Source organism: Hylobates moloch, unplaced genomic scaffold (genome assembly GCF_009828535.3).
Source record: "Hylobates moloch isolate HMO894 unplaced genomic scaffold, HMol_V3 SCAFFOLD_15, whole genome shotgun sequence".
NCBI lineage: Eukaryota > Metazoa > Chordata > Mammalia > Primates > Hylobatidae > Hylobates > Hylobates moloch.
The window spans coordinates 40,676,846-40,697,931 of record NW_026652290.1 but is presented as its reverse complement, the minus strand read 5'-3'; the positions used below and the strand labels follow the sequence as shown (position 1 = coordinate 40,697,931).

At 39.6% G+C, this 21,086-nt stretch overlaps 1 protein-coding gene across 3 annotated transcripts in view; it reads left to right on the top strand.

Moving 5' to 3' along the window:
• IL1RL2 (interleukin 1 receptor like 2) overlaps positions 1 to 21,086 on the top strand; it is a 52,015-nt gene that overhangs the window by 4,115 nt on the left and 26,814 nt on the right. Inside the window, exons 3-5 of one of the 3 annotated variants that reach the window (XM_032177445.2) lie at positions 702 to 897; positions 10,253 to 10,412; positions 20,794 to 20,868. In XM_032177445.2, coding sequence (XP_032033336.1) covers positions 702 to 897; positions 10,253 to 10,412; positions 20,794 to 20,868 — 431 coding nt within the window. The remainder of the gene's footprint in view (positions 1 to 701; positions 898 to 10,252; positions 10,413 to 20,793; positions 20,869 to 21,086) is intronic. The other 2 variants (XM_032177446.2, XM_032177447.1) reach the window with 2 other exon arrangements.

The window sequence follows — 21,086 nt, the reverse complement described above, 5'->3', positions numbered from 1 at the left end:
TTAATATTTCAATGTATGTTTCCTATCAACAGTGTATATTTCCTATGTCCTTTCAATGTATATTTATTTATTTCTTACATAATCATAGTATAGTTATCAAATTCGGGAAACTTAAACATCATATAATACTTTAATCTATAATCTATATTCTAATCTTATCAATGGTCTCATTGAAGACCTTTTATAATGTTTTTCTTTCTTTTCCAGTATAGTTACCAATTTGGGATCATGCATCGCATTTGCTTGCCATGAATATTTAATTTCTTTTAATCTGGAACAGTTCCTCAGTCTTTGTTTTTCAAGATACTGACATTTTTAAGAACTATAAGCAATTATTTTGTATTATCTCCTTCTTTGGGGTTTGTCAGGTATTTCTTCGTGATTAGGTTCAGCCATTTTGGCTGGAATGCTAGGTGAGTGCTTTGTGTCCTCTTCAGAATATTACTCAGAGGCACATGGCGTCCACTTGCCCCTAGCTGGTGATATCCATTTTGATCACTCGGTTAAGATGTTGTCCAGTTCCTCCACTGTATGAATACCATTTGTCCCTTTGTGATGAATCATTTGTGGGTGTTTAGTGCTTTGTTAGAGGCAGAGGATTTGCATAGTGCTGTGAAAATGATTTGGAAACATTTGAAAATGAGCTGAATTATTCGATTTTGTGATTTAAAGAGTTTATGAGGTCTCAATCTGTCTTACAGGGGTAGAGACAGCTGTCATAGAATACATGTAAACCTAACTGTTTTTGAAAAACATTGGTGTGACACTTCCATAAGTGGTTTACCAAATTTATCAGATGAGTACAAGCAAATATTACATCTTGGAAAAGATGGTAGCCTCACATGTCATCTGCACTTCCCGAAGAGTTGTGTTTTGGGTCCAATAAAGTGGTATAAGGTAAAAAACATATTTTCTTATTGATATTTTTCCTCCTTTTCTTTAAAACCCACTGTTTTTTATAGGTTAAGTTGTATTTTTTAAGGCAGAATTGGTAAAGTTGTGTGCCTAAGATAGATTAGTTAGCTAGCGGTCATTGATAACGTTACCTTCCTAATTACTGTTTTTAAACATTTTTAGTTATTATAGCTTTGTAATATTTTATTATTTGGATCCACCACCTTCCTCCAGTTATTCTTATTTTTCAGGCTATTCTTTATTTTTCTAACATTAATTATGTTTGTTTAAATGCATACTACGTGCACTTGGTTCAATAATCACAAATTCTAAGAGGTCACCGCCTGGAAAACCTATTTCCTGCTACCGTTGCATATTTGCTCTGGGCTCATCACACCTTCCTCAATCGTGGCTACCATGATTAGTGCCGTGTGATTATTCTTGTATAATGATATACTAGCAAATAAAAATATATAGTCTAGCTCTTTCTAGCCCTTCCTTTTTTATGCTCATCTTTCTGCACTTTGTGTTTTCATCTTCAGAAGTTCTCTTTTCTTGATGATCCTGGCATACATTGACATAGAAGGTAACCCTTGGCATGGAGGAGTACAGGCTAGTTATTTGAGATTGGAATTAGTTTTTCCTGCTTGTTAACCCTTGCCAACACATCCCTCTGGGTCATGAGTTTTCTTTATGGGAAGATTTTCATCTATTGATTCAATTTCTTTACTGGTGAAAGAATTACGCAAATTTCTTACTTTCTCTTGTGTGAGTTTGGTAAGATTTTGTGTCTTAGGAAGTTTCTCATTTCATTAAAGGTTTCACATATTCTGGAAAATTGTTTAGCAGCTCTTCTCTTTTGATGTCTGCAGACATCAAAACCTTCAAAGTAAGGTTCACCTTCAGTCATTATTCATTCTCTCTTTCTCACACACACACACACAGACACACGTGCACACACATGCTTGATTAGTTTCATCAGAGACTTGTCAGTTCTAGTACTCTTTTCAAAAGCTAACTTTGACTTTGTTGATCCTTTCTGTTATATGTTTCATGTTCATTTAGGTTGTTTAGTTTCCCTCTTTTACAAGAAATGTGGAAGTGAATGTTCTTATACCTGTCTTTTAAGGGACGTTTGCCAGTGAATGCATTTCTCTAAGATTACTAGCCCTAGAATTGCTCATTTGTAGGGCATGCAGATGAACAAAGTATTCAACTTTGTTGATGTTACACAAATTGCTTCACAGAATTTTGTATCAGTTTATACTTTTGCCAGGAGTATTTTATTTTACTTTATTTTATGACAGAGTCATAAAATGTTGTCCAGGCTGGAGTGCAGTGGTGTGATCATGGCTCACTGAAGCCTAACTCCTGGGCTCAAGTGGAAGCCCAGGTAATTTTTAAATTTTTTTATGGTGACAGAATCTTGCTATGATGCCCAGACTGGTCTCGAACTCCTGGCCTCAAGTGGTCCTCCGGCCTTGGCCTTCCAAAGTGGTGGGATTATAGGTATGAACCACCATGCATGGCTCACCAGGAGTATTCTAGATTTCCTACAACCTTGTGTTGAACTTTGTATTATAAGCCTTTGATTTTAAAAATCAATTTGGTGGGTATAGAATGTACCTTTTTATTTTATTTTGCTTTTCCTTAATTATGAGTGAGATTGACCACTTTTTTCATGTTTATTGGCCATTTCTGGATCCTCTTCTGAACAGCCCACTCATATCTTTTGGTATATTTCTTATTTTACTTTTCATGCCATTTTCTTGTGACTTATAGGAGATTTTATATATTTATATATCCTGGGTATGATTGTTTGCAATGCATTAAAAAACCCCTTTTCATTGAAGTATAATATATACATATAAAATGCAGAAATCATAAGTGGACAAGCTTGTTGGATTATCAGAAAGTGCACATACCTTTTAATTACCCTTTCTGATGAAAGTTAAGAAAGAAAACATTACTAGCACCTCTGAAGGCCCATCTCTTCCATCTTGCAAAAACTATGCCTCCCTAGTCCCCCAAATAACCACTTCCCTGATTTATGCTATCATAGATTGGATTTACCAGTTTTTGAATTTTATTTAATTTGAATAAAATCATATGTAGTATTTATGTCTGGCTTCCTTGGCTCAATAGCAAACCAGTGGGAATCATCTATGCTGTTGCATGTGGCTCTATTTTATCCATTTTCATTGCTGTGTACTATTTCATTATTACTATTGTTAGACTCTTGAGTCATTTCCAATTTCTGGGTCTTAGAAACAAAGCTGGTATGAACACTTTTCTCACTTATGAATGCAATTTTGTGGGACATATTACATGAGAGTGAAATAGTTGGGTCATAAGGGTATGTAGAAAATGCCAAACCGTTTTCCAAATTGGTACCAATTTACAGCTCCAGCAGCAGTGTATAAGAGTTATTTATGCCCCTATATCTGACAACACATGGTACTATTAGTCTTTTTAATTTTTGCTATTTGGATAAATGAATAATTGTGTCTCATTTCAGCTTTAATTAACACTTCCCTGATAACTGATAATGTTGATCTTCTTTAAATTTTCTTCTTGACACTTGAATGTCTGTGTGTGTGTGTGTGTGTGTAATTTTTTTCTTTGAGTGCTTGCTTGTGAAAATTTTTTTTTTGAGACAAGCTCTTGCTCTGTTGCCCAGGCTGGAGTGCAGTAGTGCAATCATAGTTCACTGTAACCTTGAACCCCTGGGCTCAAGTGACCCTTCTGCCTCAGCCTCCTGAGTGGCTGCGGGTTACCTTGTCTAGGAGGTATCATTTTTTTTTTTCTGTGAAAAAATAGTAAGTATTTTAGGCATTGTAGGCCAGATGGTCTCTGTTTCACCTACTCAACTCTGTTTTGGAAGCACAAAAACAGTTGTAGACAATATAGAAATGAGGGAGTGTGGTTGTGTTTCTATAACATTTTATTTACAAAAACAGGTGGTTAGCCACCTTTGGCCTGTTGTGTGGTTTGCTAGCCTCTTGTCTATTTCTCATTGATTTGTAGTAGTTCTTTATAGATCTGGGTATCAGTAATTGTTACAATGTGTCCTTCTAAGCAATGGCTAGCCTTTCTACTCTGGTAATGAGGTCTCAGACTTCCTAGTTTTAATGCAGTCTAATGTATTGATTTTCCTTTGTGATTAGTACTTTCTGTGACTTGTTTAAGAATCTTTTTCATACCCCAAAGTAAAAAGACCTTTTTTCCTATATTTTCTTCTTGAAGTTTCATTGTTTTTCTTTTTCCACTGATTTTTAAGTGTGTAGTGTTGGTAGGGTCAAATGTAATTTTTTTCTCTGTGGACTTGTAGTTTACCTGTTCTTTTCACGTTGCTTTGCATGCCACCTCTGACGTAAATCATATTGGTCTTTGTGTGTAGATCTGTTTCAGAACCCTCTGTAGCGTTCCCTTTTCTTTCTTTCTTTCTTTCTTTCTTTCTTTCTTTCTTTCTTTCTTTCTTTCTTTCTTTCCTTTCTTTTTTCTTTTTTCAGATGGAGTCTCAGTCTCTCTCCTAGGCTACAGGGCAGTGGTGCAGTCTTGACTCACTGCAACCTCTGCCTCCTGGGTTCAAGCCATTTTCCCGCCTCAGCCTCCAGAATAGTTGGGATTACAGGCACACGCCACTATGACTGGCTAATTTTTGGTATTTTTACTAGAGACAGGATTTCACCATGTTGGCCAGGCTGTCTCAAACTACTGACCTCAGATGATCCACTTGTCTCAGTCTCCCAAAGTACCGGGATTACAGGTGTGAGCCAGCACATCGGGCCCTTATCTTTGTTAATTATTATGGCATTAGATAAGTCTTAAGTTTTGTATAAGTCCTCTGCTTTTCCTTTTTCTGAAATGTTGCCTTGGCTATTCTAACTTCTGTTTCTGCAGCACTTGGAGATGGACTCAGGGCTATGACTAGCAATCCTAAGTGAGTGTCGGATTTGATCGTCTGGATCTTTTAAAAATTCTGATGTTCAGCCTCACCCTCTGCTAACTGAAGCAGGTCACCCATGGGTGGGGCTTAGATGCCTTTATTTTAAAAACAACCCTGGGCTTGCAAATGTAGGCAAAAGCTGAGGGTCAGCAGTGTAAGCAGGAGGGGTCACCTGATACTATACTACCTGCTCAGATTTGGTGATCCAGGTATGGCTGTTTTTGCCACTACCATGTGCTCAGACCTGGAATCACTCTTTGGGCCTCAGTGTTGTCATCTGTAAAACCAGAGGGCTGGAATCAATTCTGCAAGTATCTGGAGTCTGTGATCTTCTTGGTGCTGTGCCAAGGGATGCCATATGTCTTCAGAGAAGTTACAATTTATCAGAGGAAGCAGACAAGTAAACTAAGAATTTTATTACGGCATGAGGTGAACATAAAGAAAGCAAAACTAGAGCAGACCCTGGGAATGTCCGTGCCTATGCTTCCTGGAAAAGGTGACTTTGAACTGTGCTTGAAGAGTGAACACAATTAGCCTGGTGGGTATGGCAAGGAAGGTCAGTAATTAGAGGGAAGCAGCAGGTGCAAAGGCGTTGGGTGAGAAAGAGAATGGTGTTTGGGGGCCTTGGTTAGAGTTTAGGGCACATGTAGAAAGATGGTGCTAGAAAATAAACACCATTTATGCCAATCTAAAGCATTTCAACAGTGAATCCTACCATCAGGAGAATGGCATGAGCAGATTCACGTCTGAGAAAAGTCCTTCTATAGGGGCTGTAGTGAATACATTAGAAGGCCTTGAGAATGGTGGCATGCTGATCATTTGGACTATCCTAGGAATCAAGTTAAGAAGTGCGGTTCATTTCAGAAAGTTATAAAGTAGAACCGAAAAATGAGGGAAAAGGAGGAACTTATGTCTGAGGGCCCTTAATTTTTCTAATTGTAAGGAGATGTTATGGGGAAAATTTGAAGGAGTAATGTAAGTAAATAGATGGAGATGCAAAGAATTTCTAAGGTGAAGACCATGAATTTGTAGTCGTACCAAGATGCCTGTTTATGTGATTATCTCCTATAGTGCTCTTCTCTCTGGTTGAAGCCTTGTAGAAGAGGGATGAAGGGATCCATCAGAATGGGGGCTTTGCAGGTGAAGATGCTGGAAGGACGGAGGGCTGCAGAGTTTAGGTATTGGAAGGGAAGTGATTGAAATGATGGACACGTGAATCCAGGATGGACAGGAAAGGAAATGATACCTGAAAGAGCCTGGAAATTAGACAAAAGTAGAGAGGTCAGGTGGGCTAATTCCAGTTAAGATAGAAAAGTGAGTTGAATGGATAGAAAATTCAGTGGAAAAGTGTGATGCCCATGGTGAGCCTTTTTATCCTGTAGAGGCCATAAAACTAAAAATACACAGGAACAAAATGACCACACCGACTTACATTTTGCTGAGTCACCTACTGCTAAGGCTCTGGATGAAATTCTGTGTCTCCAGCTGGCTTTGCTGAAAGGTGAAGGTGAGGATGGAGGATCTTCCTGCTCTTTCTACTGGAAAGCACAGCCCTGGAGACACGGAAATTTCTCCAGCAGTATTGAAGTGTCCAGTCTCCAGTTCTGTGGGAGCTGAGTATTCCACTTTATTTGTTGGGGTGACTCTTCCTGATGTGGCATTACTTGACACACTGGAGTTGCATAAGTGGCAACTGCTAGTCTCTGAATTGCAGGTGGTGTATTTCAGAGTCGATTCCCCACTTTTCAGGTTGTGGTAGAGGTAGCGGCTCTCAGGGCAAGCTACTTCTGCAGTGTGGTTCTGGCCTTGATGCCACTTCCTGAGCACTTTCACAGATTTTGCAAAGCACCTAGTATCTTGTCTTGAATCCTTTTCTGCATAAAATGTAGAATGATTTTTGTTTGCTAAATCCAGACAGAGATATGTGGCCTCATGGCTCTGTTTCAAAGATTAAATGATCTAATCTATCCATGAAGCATTTAGTTCAGCATGAGTACATAATAAGTACCTATTAAATAAATATTAGAGATTATTATTTAGTTACAATAAAGGAATGAATGAGCTGGAATAGGGAATCAGTCAGAAAGTAATATATTTAATTTTAAGAATTTGGAGACAGAGGTTCTGGATAATGGCAAATCCCTATGAAAATCCTGGCTTATGTCTGGGAGAATTGAAAACTGAGAGAAGTCCCCAGGAAGTCTTTGAAATTGAAGGGCTTACAGAGGACAAGGTTTGGGTATTAAGACATCTGTCTACACCTGGAAAAGTGGTCATGTCTCCAATTTTGTTTTTGTTTCAATCCCAAATTACTCCTCAGCACAGTGGTTTTGGGCCCCCATCATTGTGCTCAATCTGAACTTGCTAAAGTTACTTCGCGCTCTCCAGTTGCTAAATCGACATTCATTTTCAACCTGATTGTGGCATTCAACATTGCTGGGCACTCCCATCAGCTGGGAACTCCTTTCTCATTTCCTTCTAAGACTTACTCATTCTTTGTCTCTGTTTATCTTTTTTATTTTTATTTTTATTGGTGCTTCCTTTGTAATCATCACTGAATTCTTTTCGTCTATATTTGGGTCTTAGGATTTGAGGTTCCCCATGGTTTCAGCCGTGGTCATCTTCTGTGCTCGCTTTTGCTTACATTCACATGGATGATTTATAGAACCATCCATTTGGCTCTATATTCTCCATATGGCTCCCAGTTCTCTTCCACTTGGACCTTTCTTCCAACCTCTGGATTCCTTTGTCCAACCGTCTAATATACAGTCTCCTTAGTTCCTCCCATCTCCACCACTCACCCCATGCACCATGGTTAGAGCTATTTCTTAATCTTACCCCAAATAGGATCATTTTCTTCATTTCTTTGCATTCCTTCTTCTTCCTAGTAACACCTTTGCTTACCTAAGCTAAGACTGTAGAAGTCCTGCTCCCTCTGCATATTCCAAATTTGTCACTAAATTCTGTGGCCTGGAACTGCTTAAATAATTGTTTTTTGTTTTTTACTTGCTATCCCTACTTCGCTGCCTTAGTTTAGGTTCCATTTGGCCTCAGTTTATGGAAATAAAATCTAAATGGTCTTTAGCATTGCACTATTTTAATCCTTTAAACTACACAGCAACTAAAGGGTCTTTCTCAAAAGAAAATCTGATTGTCTTATTCTCTTGCTCAGAAAGCTTCTGATGCTCATCTCCTCTTCATTGTTTTCTGTGACAGGTCTCCTGACTGCCTCACCAGTTTTATCTCCATCACTATTCTGTACCCACTGCATCTTAGTAAGAATTCTCAAGGCTGCTTTGTGTTTCTGAAATATTGTACATGCTGGGTCAGGAGTTTTCTTCATGATGCCTGGAATATATAAGGCATTCAAAAGTGGACTCTATTGTTCTTAATATTTTAATTTTAAATCTTGCTAGTGAGACATTACCCTAAAGATTTTAAATTTAAATCCAAGCTCGTTGAGAGTTTAAACTTTGAAATAATGTTCCAGTGGTTCAGAATAGAGGCAGTCCGAGTTATAGCAAAGCGACAGAATGGCCCTCAGCTGCAAGGCTGAACTTTAAGATGATTAAAATATGTATATCTTGAAAGAAAGAATGAATCCGTCAGAGAGAGGACTGCTCAGCCACGGAAGCACAGAAAGGGAGGCCCAGAGACTGTGCCTAGCCACAGACTATCCAGGGCTGTCTGTCCAGGGAAGAGGTTTATGAAGTGCCAGGACTAGACATTGTGCTTTGTTTGGGCTGAGTGCAGTGGCTTACTCATGTAATCCTAGCACTTTGGGAGGCTGAGGTGAGCAGACTCCTTGAGCCCAGGTGTTCGAGAGCAGCCTGGGCTTCATGGTGAAACCCCGTCTGTACTAAAAAAACCAAAAAATTGTGGTGTGGTGGCACGTACCTGTAGTCCCAGCTACTCAGGAGGCTGGAGTGGGAGGGTCCCCCAAGCTCAGGAAGTGGGCGACAGAGCTAAGATCCTGTCTCAGAAAAAAAAAAAAGTGCTTGTCTGTATCCTAAAGAAGGAGACATCACAATATCAGAGTCTGATCCCTTTTTACATCTAACTCTGATTAGTAATTCCCATTTTGTTTGATAAGCAGTTGTCAGATTATGAGTTGGTTTCCCATATCAGGTATTTATAGGGAAATAATGTAAGCCTTCTAGGAAGTAACGTTTCACATTATAAATAAGCCAATGCTTGTTTGGCATTAATTATTCACTGCATCCTGCTGGGCGGCTCTATTCATGCTGTTCCAGGGGTGGAGAATGAAGTGTGACTCTGAACTGGGCCTAAGTGAGGAGAGAGCTTAACACTTGGGCAGGTAAATATTTATTTAATTAGGGGTTTGCATGTTGATTTTATCTTTTAGATTGTGCACTTCCTGAGGAGAGGGATTGCATCTTAGTCCTGCATGACCAGGCCTGTCACAGTGCAGGCAAACTGCAGGAACTCAAATGTTTGAATGAACAAATGGACTCAATTAGCTAAGCAGTCACTCTGTGGAGTGCAGTTTCTTGAAGGACAGGGAACAGGTTTGGGAGAATTCAGAAGTGGGCCCAAGGGATGAAAGAAGTGGTGATTAGCATGAGAATGTGAGCCTAGGACAGGACAGAGGAATGGTGAGGCTTGCCCTCTGGGTGGTTGCTGGGAGAGACAGCATTCCTAAGACTCATGGTGTTCTGATTGGTTGGGTGTGAGGTTGTTGCCTTGTCCATGGAGGAGGCATGGAGAGTGGGAGAAGTGATGTGACATCTGCCCTCCATAAACCTGGCCGGCATCCTTTGATCACTGTTCAGACCTTCAAATTAGATGTTGGTGAAGAATTATTTTGGACTTCTATAAAGTCCAATGCTTGATAAGTGCAGAAAGTGTAACTGGGCCCACAAGGCAGTGGGAGCAGTCATTATTCACCTGGGTTTCCAGTCTTGTCAGAGGGACTTGGGCCATTAAGTGGGAGTCCACTGGCAGACATGGGCCCCTGAAGGTGGAGGATGTTCCTGCCTGTTCATGTCCTCCTGTGAAAAACTGACCCAGGCTCAGTTTTCCTCCATGAAGTCTTCCTTCCAACTCACGTAGGCCACTCTCCTCTCAACTCCTACTAGACTTAATGTTTGTATCATTCACTTCAGCCTGTAAAATATCCTTTGTCAAATCTGTGTATATCTATATACACACACATGCACATCTATATGTACACACACACACATATATACACATTATATACAGACTGGGCAAGGAATTCTGCTGCCTATCTATCCATCTATCATCAATCTATCATCTACCTATTTTTCTATTTACCTAGCTAGCTAGCTATCTGCTGTCTTCCAGTTAGACTGTAAATTACCTAAATTCTAGGGATCACACAGGTTTCTAAGTATTCATTGAATTGAATTTTGTTTTTATTTGTATTAGGACTGTAACGAGATTAAAGGGGAGCGGTTCACTGTTTTGCAAACCAGGCTTTCGGTGAGCAATGTCTCAGCAGAGGACAGAGGGAACTACGCATGTCAAGCCATATTGACACACTCAGGGAAGCAGTACGAGGTTTTAAATGGCATCACTGTGAGCATCAGTAAGTATGCTCATGTATGCCTGTCGCCTTATCTTCTCTTGGCTTTGTGCGAACTGGCTTCTGGCTTTGGGCTTTGAGCAGGAGTGATTCTAGGTCTTGGTTTCCTTGAAGGCTAGCAGGCTGTCAGACCTGCCACTGTTAGAATCAGAAGGTGGGAAGAGTGAGGCAGAAGGGCATGAGCAGCTTAGTTTCCTCTTCTGAACAACAGAACACTCAAAACTCTTGGTTAATTTGTGAAAATTAAATGAGATCATGCACATAGACTAGCTGCTGGGGTACCTGATGAAACACAGGTATCTAGAAAATGGTAGATGTGATGAACATGACTCTCATTCACCTCAGCCTTCATTGTCGTGAATACTCCTGTGGGCCTTCCAGCTGAGGCCTCCCCTTTCTCGAGTGCTGCAGAGCTCAGAGTTCTGGACACGGTCCTGGGAGATCCTGCTGCTCATGAGACCTGTGTTCTCAGCCCAGAGCAGCCAGCTCTCTTGAACATATGCCTGGAGGTTTGAAAGTAGAACCTTAGGGGAAGAAGAAACCCTAAAAGTAATTTAGCCCAAGCCACTAATTTAATTTTTTTAATTTTCAATTTTTGTGGGTACATAATAGGTGTATATATTTATGTGTATATAATATATACACATAATAGGTGTATATATGTATATATAATATGTGTATATATTACATAATAATAGGTATATTATATATAATAATGGGTATATTATATATTATACACATAATAGGTGTATATATTACATAATATGTGTATATTTATATTTATAATCCATGAACATAGAATATTTTTTCATTTTTTTGTGTCCTCTTCAATTTCTTTCATCAGTGTTTTATAGTTTTCATTATAGAGATCTTTCACTTCTTTGGTTAATTCCTATGTATTTTAATATTTTTGAAATGATCATATGGTTTTATGTGTGGCTATTGTAAATGGGATTACTTGTAAAATATCTTTTCACATTGTTCACTGTTGGCATATAGAAATGCTACTGATTTTTGTATGCTGATTTTGTATCCAGCCACTTCACTGAATTTATTAGTTCTAACAGTTTTCTTGTGGAGTCTTTAGGTTTTCCCAAATATAAGATCATATCATTTGCCAACAATGATAATTTGAATTCTTCTTTTCTAATTTGGATGCTGTTTATATCTTTCTCTTGTCTGATTTCTCTAACTAGGACTTCCAGTACTATGTTGAATAACAGTGGTGACAGTGGGCATCCTCATCGTGTTCCAGAACTTAGAGGAAAGGCTTTCAGTTTTTCCCCATTCAGTATGATACTAGCTGTGGGTCTGTCACATATGACTTTTATTACATTGATACATGTTCTTTCTACTTCCAGTTTTTTGAGGGTTTTTATCATGACCTGTTGAATTTTATCAAATGCTTTTTCAGCATCAATTGCAATGATCATATGTTTTTAGCCTTTATTCTGCTGATACGATGTATTACATTGATTGATTTGCAAATGTTAAACCATCCTTGTATCCCAGGGATAAATCCCATTTGGTCATGATGAATGATCTTTCTAAAATATTGTTGAATTCTCTTTGCTAGTACTTTGTTGAGGATTTTTGCATAATATTCATCGAGATACTTGCCTATAGTTTTCTCTCTCTTTTTTTTTTGATGTGTCTTTTTCTGGTTTTGGTATCAGGGTAATAACTGGCCTCATAGGATGAATTTGGTAGTATCTTCTCATCCTCTATTTTTTTGAATAGTTTGAGTAGGATTGGTATTAGTTCTTCTTTAAATGTTTGTTAGAATTCAGTGGTGAAGCCATCAAATCCCAGAGTTTTCTTTAATAAAGAGATTTCTTTCTCTTTAATAAAGATATTTTATTAAAATTTCTATGTTGTTACTTGTTATCGGTCTGTTTAGGTTTTGGATTTCTTCCTGGTTCAATCTTGGTAGGTTGTATTTGCTAGGAATTTGCCCATTTCTTCTAGATTTTCCAATTCATTGGCACAGAGTTGCTCATAGTAGCCATTAATAATCTTTTGGATTTCTGCAATATCAATTGTAATGTCTCCTTATTCATTTCTGATTTTAGTTATTTGTATCTCCTCTCTTTTTTTCTTAGCCTGGCTAAAGGTTTGTCAATTTTGTTTCCCTTTTCAAAGAACCAACTTTTTGTTTCACTGATCTTCTGTGTTTTTTTCATTTCAATTTCATTTATTTCTTCTACTAATTTTGGGCCTGGTTTGCTCTTGTTTTTCTAGTTCTTTGAGATACATCATTAGATTGTTTGTTCGAAGTTTTTCCTCTTTTTTGATGTAGACACTTATAGCTATAAACTTTTCTCTGAGTACTGCTTTTGCTGTATCCCATATGTTTTAGTATGTTGTGTTTCCATTATTTGTTTCAAGAAATGTTTCAATTTCCTTCTTAATTTCTTCATTGACCCACTGGTCATTCGGAAGCATACTGTTTGATTTCCATCAAACATTTGTATAGTTTCCAAAATTCCTCTCATTATTGATTTCTAGTTTTATTCCATTGTGGTCAGAGAAGATGCTTGATATTATTCCAATTTTTTCAGTGTATTAAGACTTGTTTTGTGACCCAACATATGGTCTGTCCTTGAGAATGATCCATGTGCTGAGGAAAAGAATATGTATTCTACAGCCATTGGATGAAATGTTCTGTAAATGGATCTGTTAGATCCATTTGGTCTATAGTGCAGATTAAGTCAGATGTTTCTTTGTTGATTTTCTGTCTGGAAGATCTGTCCAATGCTGAAAGTGGGATATTGAAGTCTCCAGCTATTATTGTATTGGAGCCTATCTCTCTCTTTAGCTCCAATAATATTTGTTTTTGTATCTGGGTGCTTCAGTGTTGGGTGTTATATCCTCTTGCTGAATTGACCTTTTTATCATTACATAGTGACTTGCTTTGTCTTTTTTTATAGTTTTTGTCTTGAAATCTATTTTCTCTAAGCATAGCTACTCCTGCTCTTTTTTTTGTTTTTGATTGTCATGGAATATCTTTTTCCATCCCTTTATTTTCAGTCTATGTGTGTCTTTATAGGTGAAGTGTGGAAACAATCAATGGGTCTTGTTTTTTCATTCATTCAGCCATTCCATGTCTCTTTATTGGAGAGTTTAGTCCATTTACATTAATGTTATTATTGATAGGTAGAACTTACTACTGTCATTTTGTTATTTGTTTTCTGCTTGTTTTGTGGTCTTCTCTTCCTCCTTTCTTTCCTTCCTGTCTTCTTTTAGTGAAAGTGATTTTGTCTGGTGATATGATTTGGTTTCTTGCTTTTTATTTTTTTATGACTCTATTGTATTTTTTCTGGTTTGAGGTTTCCACGAGGCTTGAAAATACTATCTTATAACCCATTATTTTAACCTGATAACAACTTAATATTGTTTGCATAAACAAACAGGCAAAAAGAAAACTAATAAAAATTCTACACCTTAACTTTGTTCCCCTGCTTTTCAACTTTTTGTTGCTTCTATTTATATCTTGTGCTCACTACACCTTGAAAAGTTGTTGTAGTTATTATTTTTGATTGGTTCATCATTCAGTCTTTCTAGGATAAGAACAGTTTCACACCACAGTTACAGTGTTAAAATATTCTGTGTTTTTCTGTGTACTTATTATAACCAGTGAGTTTTGTACCTTTGGGTGATTACTTATTGCTCATTAATGTCCTTTTCTTTCTGATTGAAGTGCTCCCTTCAACATTCCTTGTAGGACAGGTCAGTATATGAAATCCTTCAGCTTTCATTTGTCTGGGAAAGTCTATTTCTTCTTCATGTTTGAAGGTTATTTTTGTGGATATACTATTCTAGGGTAAACGTTTTTAAAATGTGTCATGCCACTCTCTCCTGGCCTATAAGGTTTCCACTGAAAAGTCTGCTGCTAGATGTGTTGCAGCTCTATTGTATGTTATTTGTTCCTTTTCTCTTGCTGCTTTTAGAACCCTTTCTTTATCCTTGACCTTTGGGAGTGTGATTATTAAATGCCTTGAGGTAGTCTCCTTTGGATTAAATCTGCTGGGTGTTCTATAACCTTCTTGTATTTGGGGACTGATATCTTTCTCTAGGTTTAGGAAGTTCTCTGTTATCCCTTTGAATAAACTTTCTACTCTTTTCTGTTTCTCTACCTCCTCTTTAAAGCCAATAACTTTTAGATTTGCCCTTTTGAGGCTATCTTCTAGATTCTGTATGCAATGCTTCATTGTTTTTTATTCTTTTTTCTTTTGTCTCCTTTGACTGTGTATTTTCAGATAGCCTGTCTTCCAGCCTGCCAATTCTTTCTTCTGCTTGATAAATTCCTCTATTAAAGGACTCTGATGCATTCTTCAATATGCCAATTGCGTTTTTTCATTTCCAGAATTTCTGCTTGATTTAAAAAACCTTATTTCAATCTCCTTGTTAAATTTATCTGATAGAATTCTGAATTCCTTTTCTATGTTATCTTGAATTTCTTTGCGTTTCCTCAACACAGCTATTTTGAATTCTCTGACTGAAACATCACATATCTCTGTTCCTCCAGGACTGGCCCTTGGTGACTTATTTAATTCATTTGAGGAGGTCATGTTTTCCTGGATGGCGTTGATGCTAGTAGATGTTCTTCAGTGTCTGGGCATTTAAAAGTTAGGTATTTATTGTAGTCTTCACTCTCTGGACTTATTTGTACTTTTCCTTCTTGGGAAGGCCTTCCAAAGGATTTGAGTGTTTGGATCGAAGCTGTATCTGCTTTAGGGGGCACCCTAGCCCAGTAATGCTGTGGTTCTTGCAGACCTGTAGAGGTACCACCTTGATGATCTTGGACAATATCTGGGAGAATTCTCTGGATATCAGGCAGAGACTTGTTTTCTTCCCTTACTTTCTCCCAAACAAACAGAGTCTGTCTGTCTGTTCTGAGCCACCTAAAGCTGACGGTGGAGTGACACAGGCACTGCTTTGGCCACGACCACTGCGACTGCTGGGTCAGACCTGAAGCCAGCACAGTGCTGGGTCTTGCCTGCTTTACCCACTCCCTGGCTACTGCTTATGTTTGCTTTAGACCTTCGTGCTCTGCAATCAGCTGGTGGCAAAGCCAGCCAGGCCTGTGTCCCTCCCATCACGGCTGATTGCCACTGGTGAGGTCTTTCAGGCCCTGAGTGGATCCAGAGGTGCCGTCTAGGAGTGAGGGATTAGAGTAAACAAACCTTAGAAGTCTGCCAAGTGTTTTTTTGTACTGCAGCTGAGCTGGCAGTCAAACCACAAGACATAGTCCTTCCCACTCTTCCCTCCCCTTTCCAAAGGCAGACGAGCCTCACCATCCATAGCCACTGCCACAGCCGGCCACAAGGAGTACTGCCAGACTACTGCAGATTTTCCCTTAAGGCCCAAGAGCTCTTAAGTCAGCTTGCGGTGAATGCTGCCTTCCTGGGACTCACTCTTCAGGGCACTGGGCTCCCTTCTGGCCCAGGGCATGTGCAGCAGTGCCATCCAAGATTCAAGTCCCAGAATCAGGGACCTCAAGAGCCTGCTTCATGACCTACCCTCCCCTGTGGCTATGCTAGTACCTAAAGTGCAAGACAGACTTTTCCTTCTGCTTTTCTCAAGCAAAAGGAGTTTTTCCCTATAATCACTGCAGCTGGTAATGTGCTGAGTCTCATCTGAGGCCAGCAAGTTTCAGATGCTCACCCAAGGCATTCAATGTAGTACCTGGATAATTGCTACTGATTATTCATGGCACAAGGGCTCTTAAGTTAGCAGGTGATGAATGCTGCAAGGACTGAATCCTTTCCGTCAAGGCAGCGGGTCCCCTTCTGGCCCATGGTATGTTTGTAAATGTTATCTGGGAGCCCTGGAACAGGCCTCATGACTCTGATCATTGTCCTCTCTTGCTGTGGCTGAGCTGGTATCCAAGATGCAAGATGAAGTCCTCTCCACTCTTTCCTCTCCTCTCCTTAAGCAGAAGGAAAGCGTCTGTTTTAGAGCTGTAAGGTGTGCAGTCTGGGGTGATAAAGAGGGGTGATGCCCACACTCCCTTGGCTGCCCTAGATGGGAATACTGAGGTATGTTGCATGTCCCACTCCAGTCCACCGTCTCTGGGCAGCACTAGGACTCACCTAAGAGTTGCAGTCCCTGTGGCCCAGACTGCCTCTCAAGTTTACTTAGAGACCCAGAGCACTTTAGCCTGTGGTGGTAAGATTTACAGGAACTCAAGTTCTGATCACTGGGATTAGCAATTCCCTCTGTCTAGGGCTGGTTTAAATGTTCCCTCCATGAGCCCGTGGCAGCTGAGTTTGGTCCGGTTTTCCTTTCTGTTCTAACAAGACAGCATTGAGTTCAGTGCCTCACAATTGCGGTGTTCTTTCTCCTCCAGCAACCAGAGACACTCTCAATACCATGCCGCCAATATCGGGGGGTGGTGAGAGTGGCATTGGTGATTGAGGACCGTTTTTTCTATCTCATTAGTGTCCTTTTCTGTGATACAGATTTAAAACCAGATACTATAAGTGATTTTTGATTCTTATGAAGGTGTTTCTTCTGTGTAGATGGTTGTTAACTTGGTGTCCTTGTAGGGGAGACAATTGGCGGATTCTTCTATTCTGCCATCTTGCCCCACATTCTCTCCCCAAGCTGTACATTTTACAGAGTTCCAGGAGATAAGCAACTTATTGAAGGTCACAAAGCTGGTTATTGTCAGAAACAGAGCCAGAGCTCTGGCATTCAATGCCCAGGCCAGCACTGGTTTTTCCAAACACACTGGACAAGGAGTTCCTGCTGTGGTGGCTTTTGTTCTTTCTTTAGTAGAAAGTTATTTTCTATATTTACTCATCCAGCTGAGAAGAACTAAAGGCTGGATACTTCTTTGATGTAGACCTTCCTATTTGTCACTAGTTTCCATCACACTTCAGAGTACTGGGGGAGACTGAGCTATTTCTGGATGGTGTGGATCCCTAGGGGGATCTGGTCAGCATGGGTGGCTCCCTGCTGCCTATGCAGGCCAGTGCCCTTTACTCTGTACAGTCCAGTGACTCCCTGCATTCCAGCTGTTCTTCTAGAGAGCCCGTTCTAGTCCTCCTAGGTTCTTTACAGCAACTGCTCATTTGATCTAAATATTTTTGGGTGGTTTTCAGTTTTAATTGTTCATGCTAAAAGCACAGTCATTAAGAAAATTAATTGTACAAGGTTTTTTTGATTTTCATGCTCTTGGGTTTTCTGCTGACCATTATCTCTCTGAAATAAAGCACCTGCCTCATCTTGTTCACAGTTGAATCCCTGGCACTGAGCCCAGTGCCTGGCCTAGACTAGGCACAGATCTATTTATTAAGCAAGTGATTGACTACTATAATGCATTAATTTTACATTGGTAACTGAGGGGAAATTTTGTAAGGTGAAATTGCTCAGGTAAAATGAAGAATCCCTTAAGAAGTAAATGGGTTCAGTAGTCACTACATCATGTTCAATAAACATTTATTTATGATCTGTTATATGCCAGTATTATGGAAGGTCCTGATAATTCAAAAGTGAAAAGCATTGTTTCTTCTACTATGAAACTGTCAGACTGGTGGTGATGGTGAATCTTTGGGGTTAAATGGATCATTTTAACATCATGCGTTAAGGGTAGAGTCACAGACAGTGTTTGCGGAGCAGGAAAAGAATAAGAAGGGTCCATGGGTGGCAAGCAAATGGTCTGGGAAGGCTTCCAAGAGGAAAGGAGTTCTCAGCTGAATTTTGAAGAATGAATAGGATTCACAAAAGGAAAGGAGGGTGAAGAGGGGTCTCTAGGCAGAGAGAACAGAGGGAACAGTATAGGACAAAGCATGGAAGTGTTAAGCATTATGTTTATGTTGGATCTAAAACGACTTTCATTAGAGCCTATGTGAGTATGGGGTGGGGAGGGTGGGAGCTGAGGCCATGGAGTTAAGCAGGGGCAAGGTCCAGGGGACTGTTTATGCATAGGCTTTACCACGCAGCCACTGAAGGGCCCTGGGATGGTGCAAATGCAGAGTCATTGGGCTGCATTTGTGATGGGAGACGTCAGTATTGGGATGGTTTGAAGCCAGAGTTGAAGAGGGCCTGGCAGCTTGGAGACCACTTAGAAGGCTGATAAAATATCCAAAAGAGCGCTGATAGTCTCAACTTGGGAAGAGGCCGTGGGGGAGCTCTTCTTCAAGCAATCATTTAAGAACTTTTTGCTGAGTACTGAACAAAGCTAGGTTCTGTGCCAGGCAGAGAGAACATGGTGGTGAAGAAAACAGCCACCACCACTGCTCTGATGAAGCTTGAAGGCTGAAAGGAAGGAAGGCAGAGAATAATCAGATAATTCACTAGTAAGATGTGTAATTATAGGGAAGATGAAAGCAGTGAAGGAAAGGAAAAATCTGAGATCAAACAGACCAGGGCCTGGTGAGAAGGCAGTGGCTCAGGGAAAGCTTTCTAATAGTGATGCTGATGGTCAGGAAGCATTATGTGGATGATGGAGTTGGGGAGATTTTTTCCAGACTGAGGAAGTAGCAAATGTGAAGACCCTGGCACAAGGGGGAACTTGGAGTATCTGAAGAGTAGAAAGCAGGGCTAGAGTGATCCTGAATGAGAGAAATTATGGTAGGTGATGAGGTTGGGTAAGTAGTCGGGGGCCAAGATCAAGTAGGAACCAGCAATTCAGAGTAAGTAGTATGAATTTTATTCTAAGAACAATGACAAGCAGCCAGATAGATTGAAAGCAGGAGAGTAGCATGAGTTGATTTTCATTTCTGAAACAGCAGACTGGCTGCTGTGCACAGAATGATCCATTCCAGGGTGGATCAGAAGTGCAGGTGCAGAAGTGCAGGTAAGGCATGAAGGCGCAGGTAACATGATGTCATTGAAGGTGGAGAGATGTGGATGGGTTCAAGACACCTTAAGAGATAAAACCCACAGATTTAGTGTTGGACTGAATATGGGGAGAAATATGGCAAGGTCAAAAAAGTTAACCAGGCTTTTTGACATGCACTATTGACTGGATGGTGATGCTATTCAGGGAAATAAAATGGCTCTGGAGGAAAACCAGATTTAGTAGTGAGATCATGAGTTTGGTCATTGCTACATTGAGTATGAGGTGCGTTTGGATGGTGGAGGTCCAGAGTAGGTCATGGCTTGTATGTGCATGGAGCTTAGGGGAAGGACTGGAGACATGACCTTCAAAGTCATTGGCCTTGAAATGATATTTGAAGAAGTGGGTGTGAATGCGATTGCTTAGGAAAAAATGGAAAATAGAAGGTTTAGAAGTGAAGAAAAAGACAGACTGAGAAATGAGGAGGTAAAAGTTGAATTTGGTGATTGATAAGTTGAAGAAGGTGAAAGAAAAGCTGTTGCCCAGAATGGCTTCTGGATTTTGCATGTGTGTGATCTAGTGGGTGATGATATATTAACTAGCTGGGGATAACTTTTGTTTGGGACATGCTGCATTTAAATAGTTTGTGGAATGCACAAGTATTATTGCCATTATAAAAGATATGTATTTTTGCATTTTTCTTAGCTCCTCTCTTACAACTTTTCCATATCCCACCCCAAATATATAGGAGGAATAATGGAACAAAGTAGATGATCGCTAAATTTTCGCAGACAAATGGGAGAGGGAAGAAGTAGAGAAAGACTCAGGGGCAGGGAGTCCAGGGAGTCAATACAGGGAAATAATGCTAAAGTTTGGTGGTAGGATGAAAGAGTTAGAAGAACAGTAGAAGAGGATGGGATATAGAAGAATATGGAAATGCAGAGTTGGTGGAGGAAGAGCAAAACTGAAGATATGATGAACCCTCACGGATCCCTCACCCAACTTTGACAATTATCAACTTCTGGTTAGACTTTTTTCATCTTTACCTCTACCCACTCCCACCAGTTCCCCAGATTATTTTAAAGTAATTCAAAAACATGATATTATGTATTTTTCCATCTATATAACATTCTTAAAAGGACAAAACTATAGAAATAGGAAACAGATTAATGGTTGCCATGGAACAGGAACTGCATGAGGGAGTTTTTTGAAGGTAAAACAAGAGGGTTACTATTTCTCTCAAGCTAAGCCAGCCCTTTGCTTATAGCCACTGCCTGCAAAGTGTTTTTGGATTATTAAGTATTGAGATTTTATTATAATAGCTTATTGGTTTATATTATAAACAATATAGTTTATGGTTTATACCAAAATATAATGGCCAAAGTGAACTCTCTTGATAGCTCAGCTTCTAGCTTATTATTTTTTCTTTTTTGGCAATTCAGTTACTTCTGGTTGAAAATGTGTATTTATGGAGTGGGATTTTGACCAGAGCTTATTGATGGTCTGCTCTGTTGGGCTTCATGCTATTACATCAAAGTACTTGGGAATGTATCATACGTGATTCTAATGCAATTTCCTGTGGGTATGATTTCTTAGCAGAAAGAGCTGGACATGGAGGAAGTGTCCCTAAAATCATTTATCCAAAAAATAATTCAATCGAAGTACAGCTTGGTGAGTAAAATCATTGAAGCCATTGAAATCACCAGGGGAAGAGCTCATTATTTTTGCATATTCTGGTGAATATTTTGAATGTTAAGGATGAAGATAAATCCCATACACACCCAGTTTCCAGCTTTGGATATACCTGAGCTCATGGGGAGAGAAATCAAAATAAAACACCAGATAGCTGAAGCATGGAAAAGTTGTGGTAGCAGAGAAGTCTGGCAATG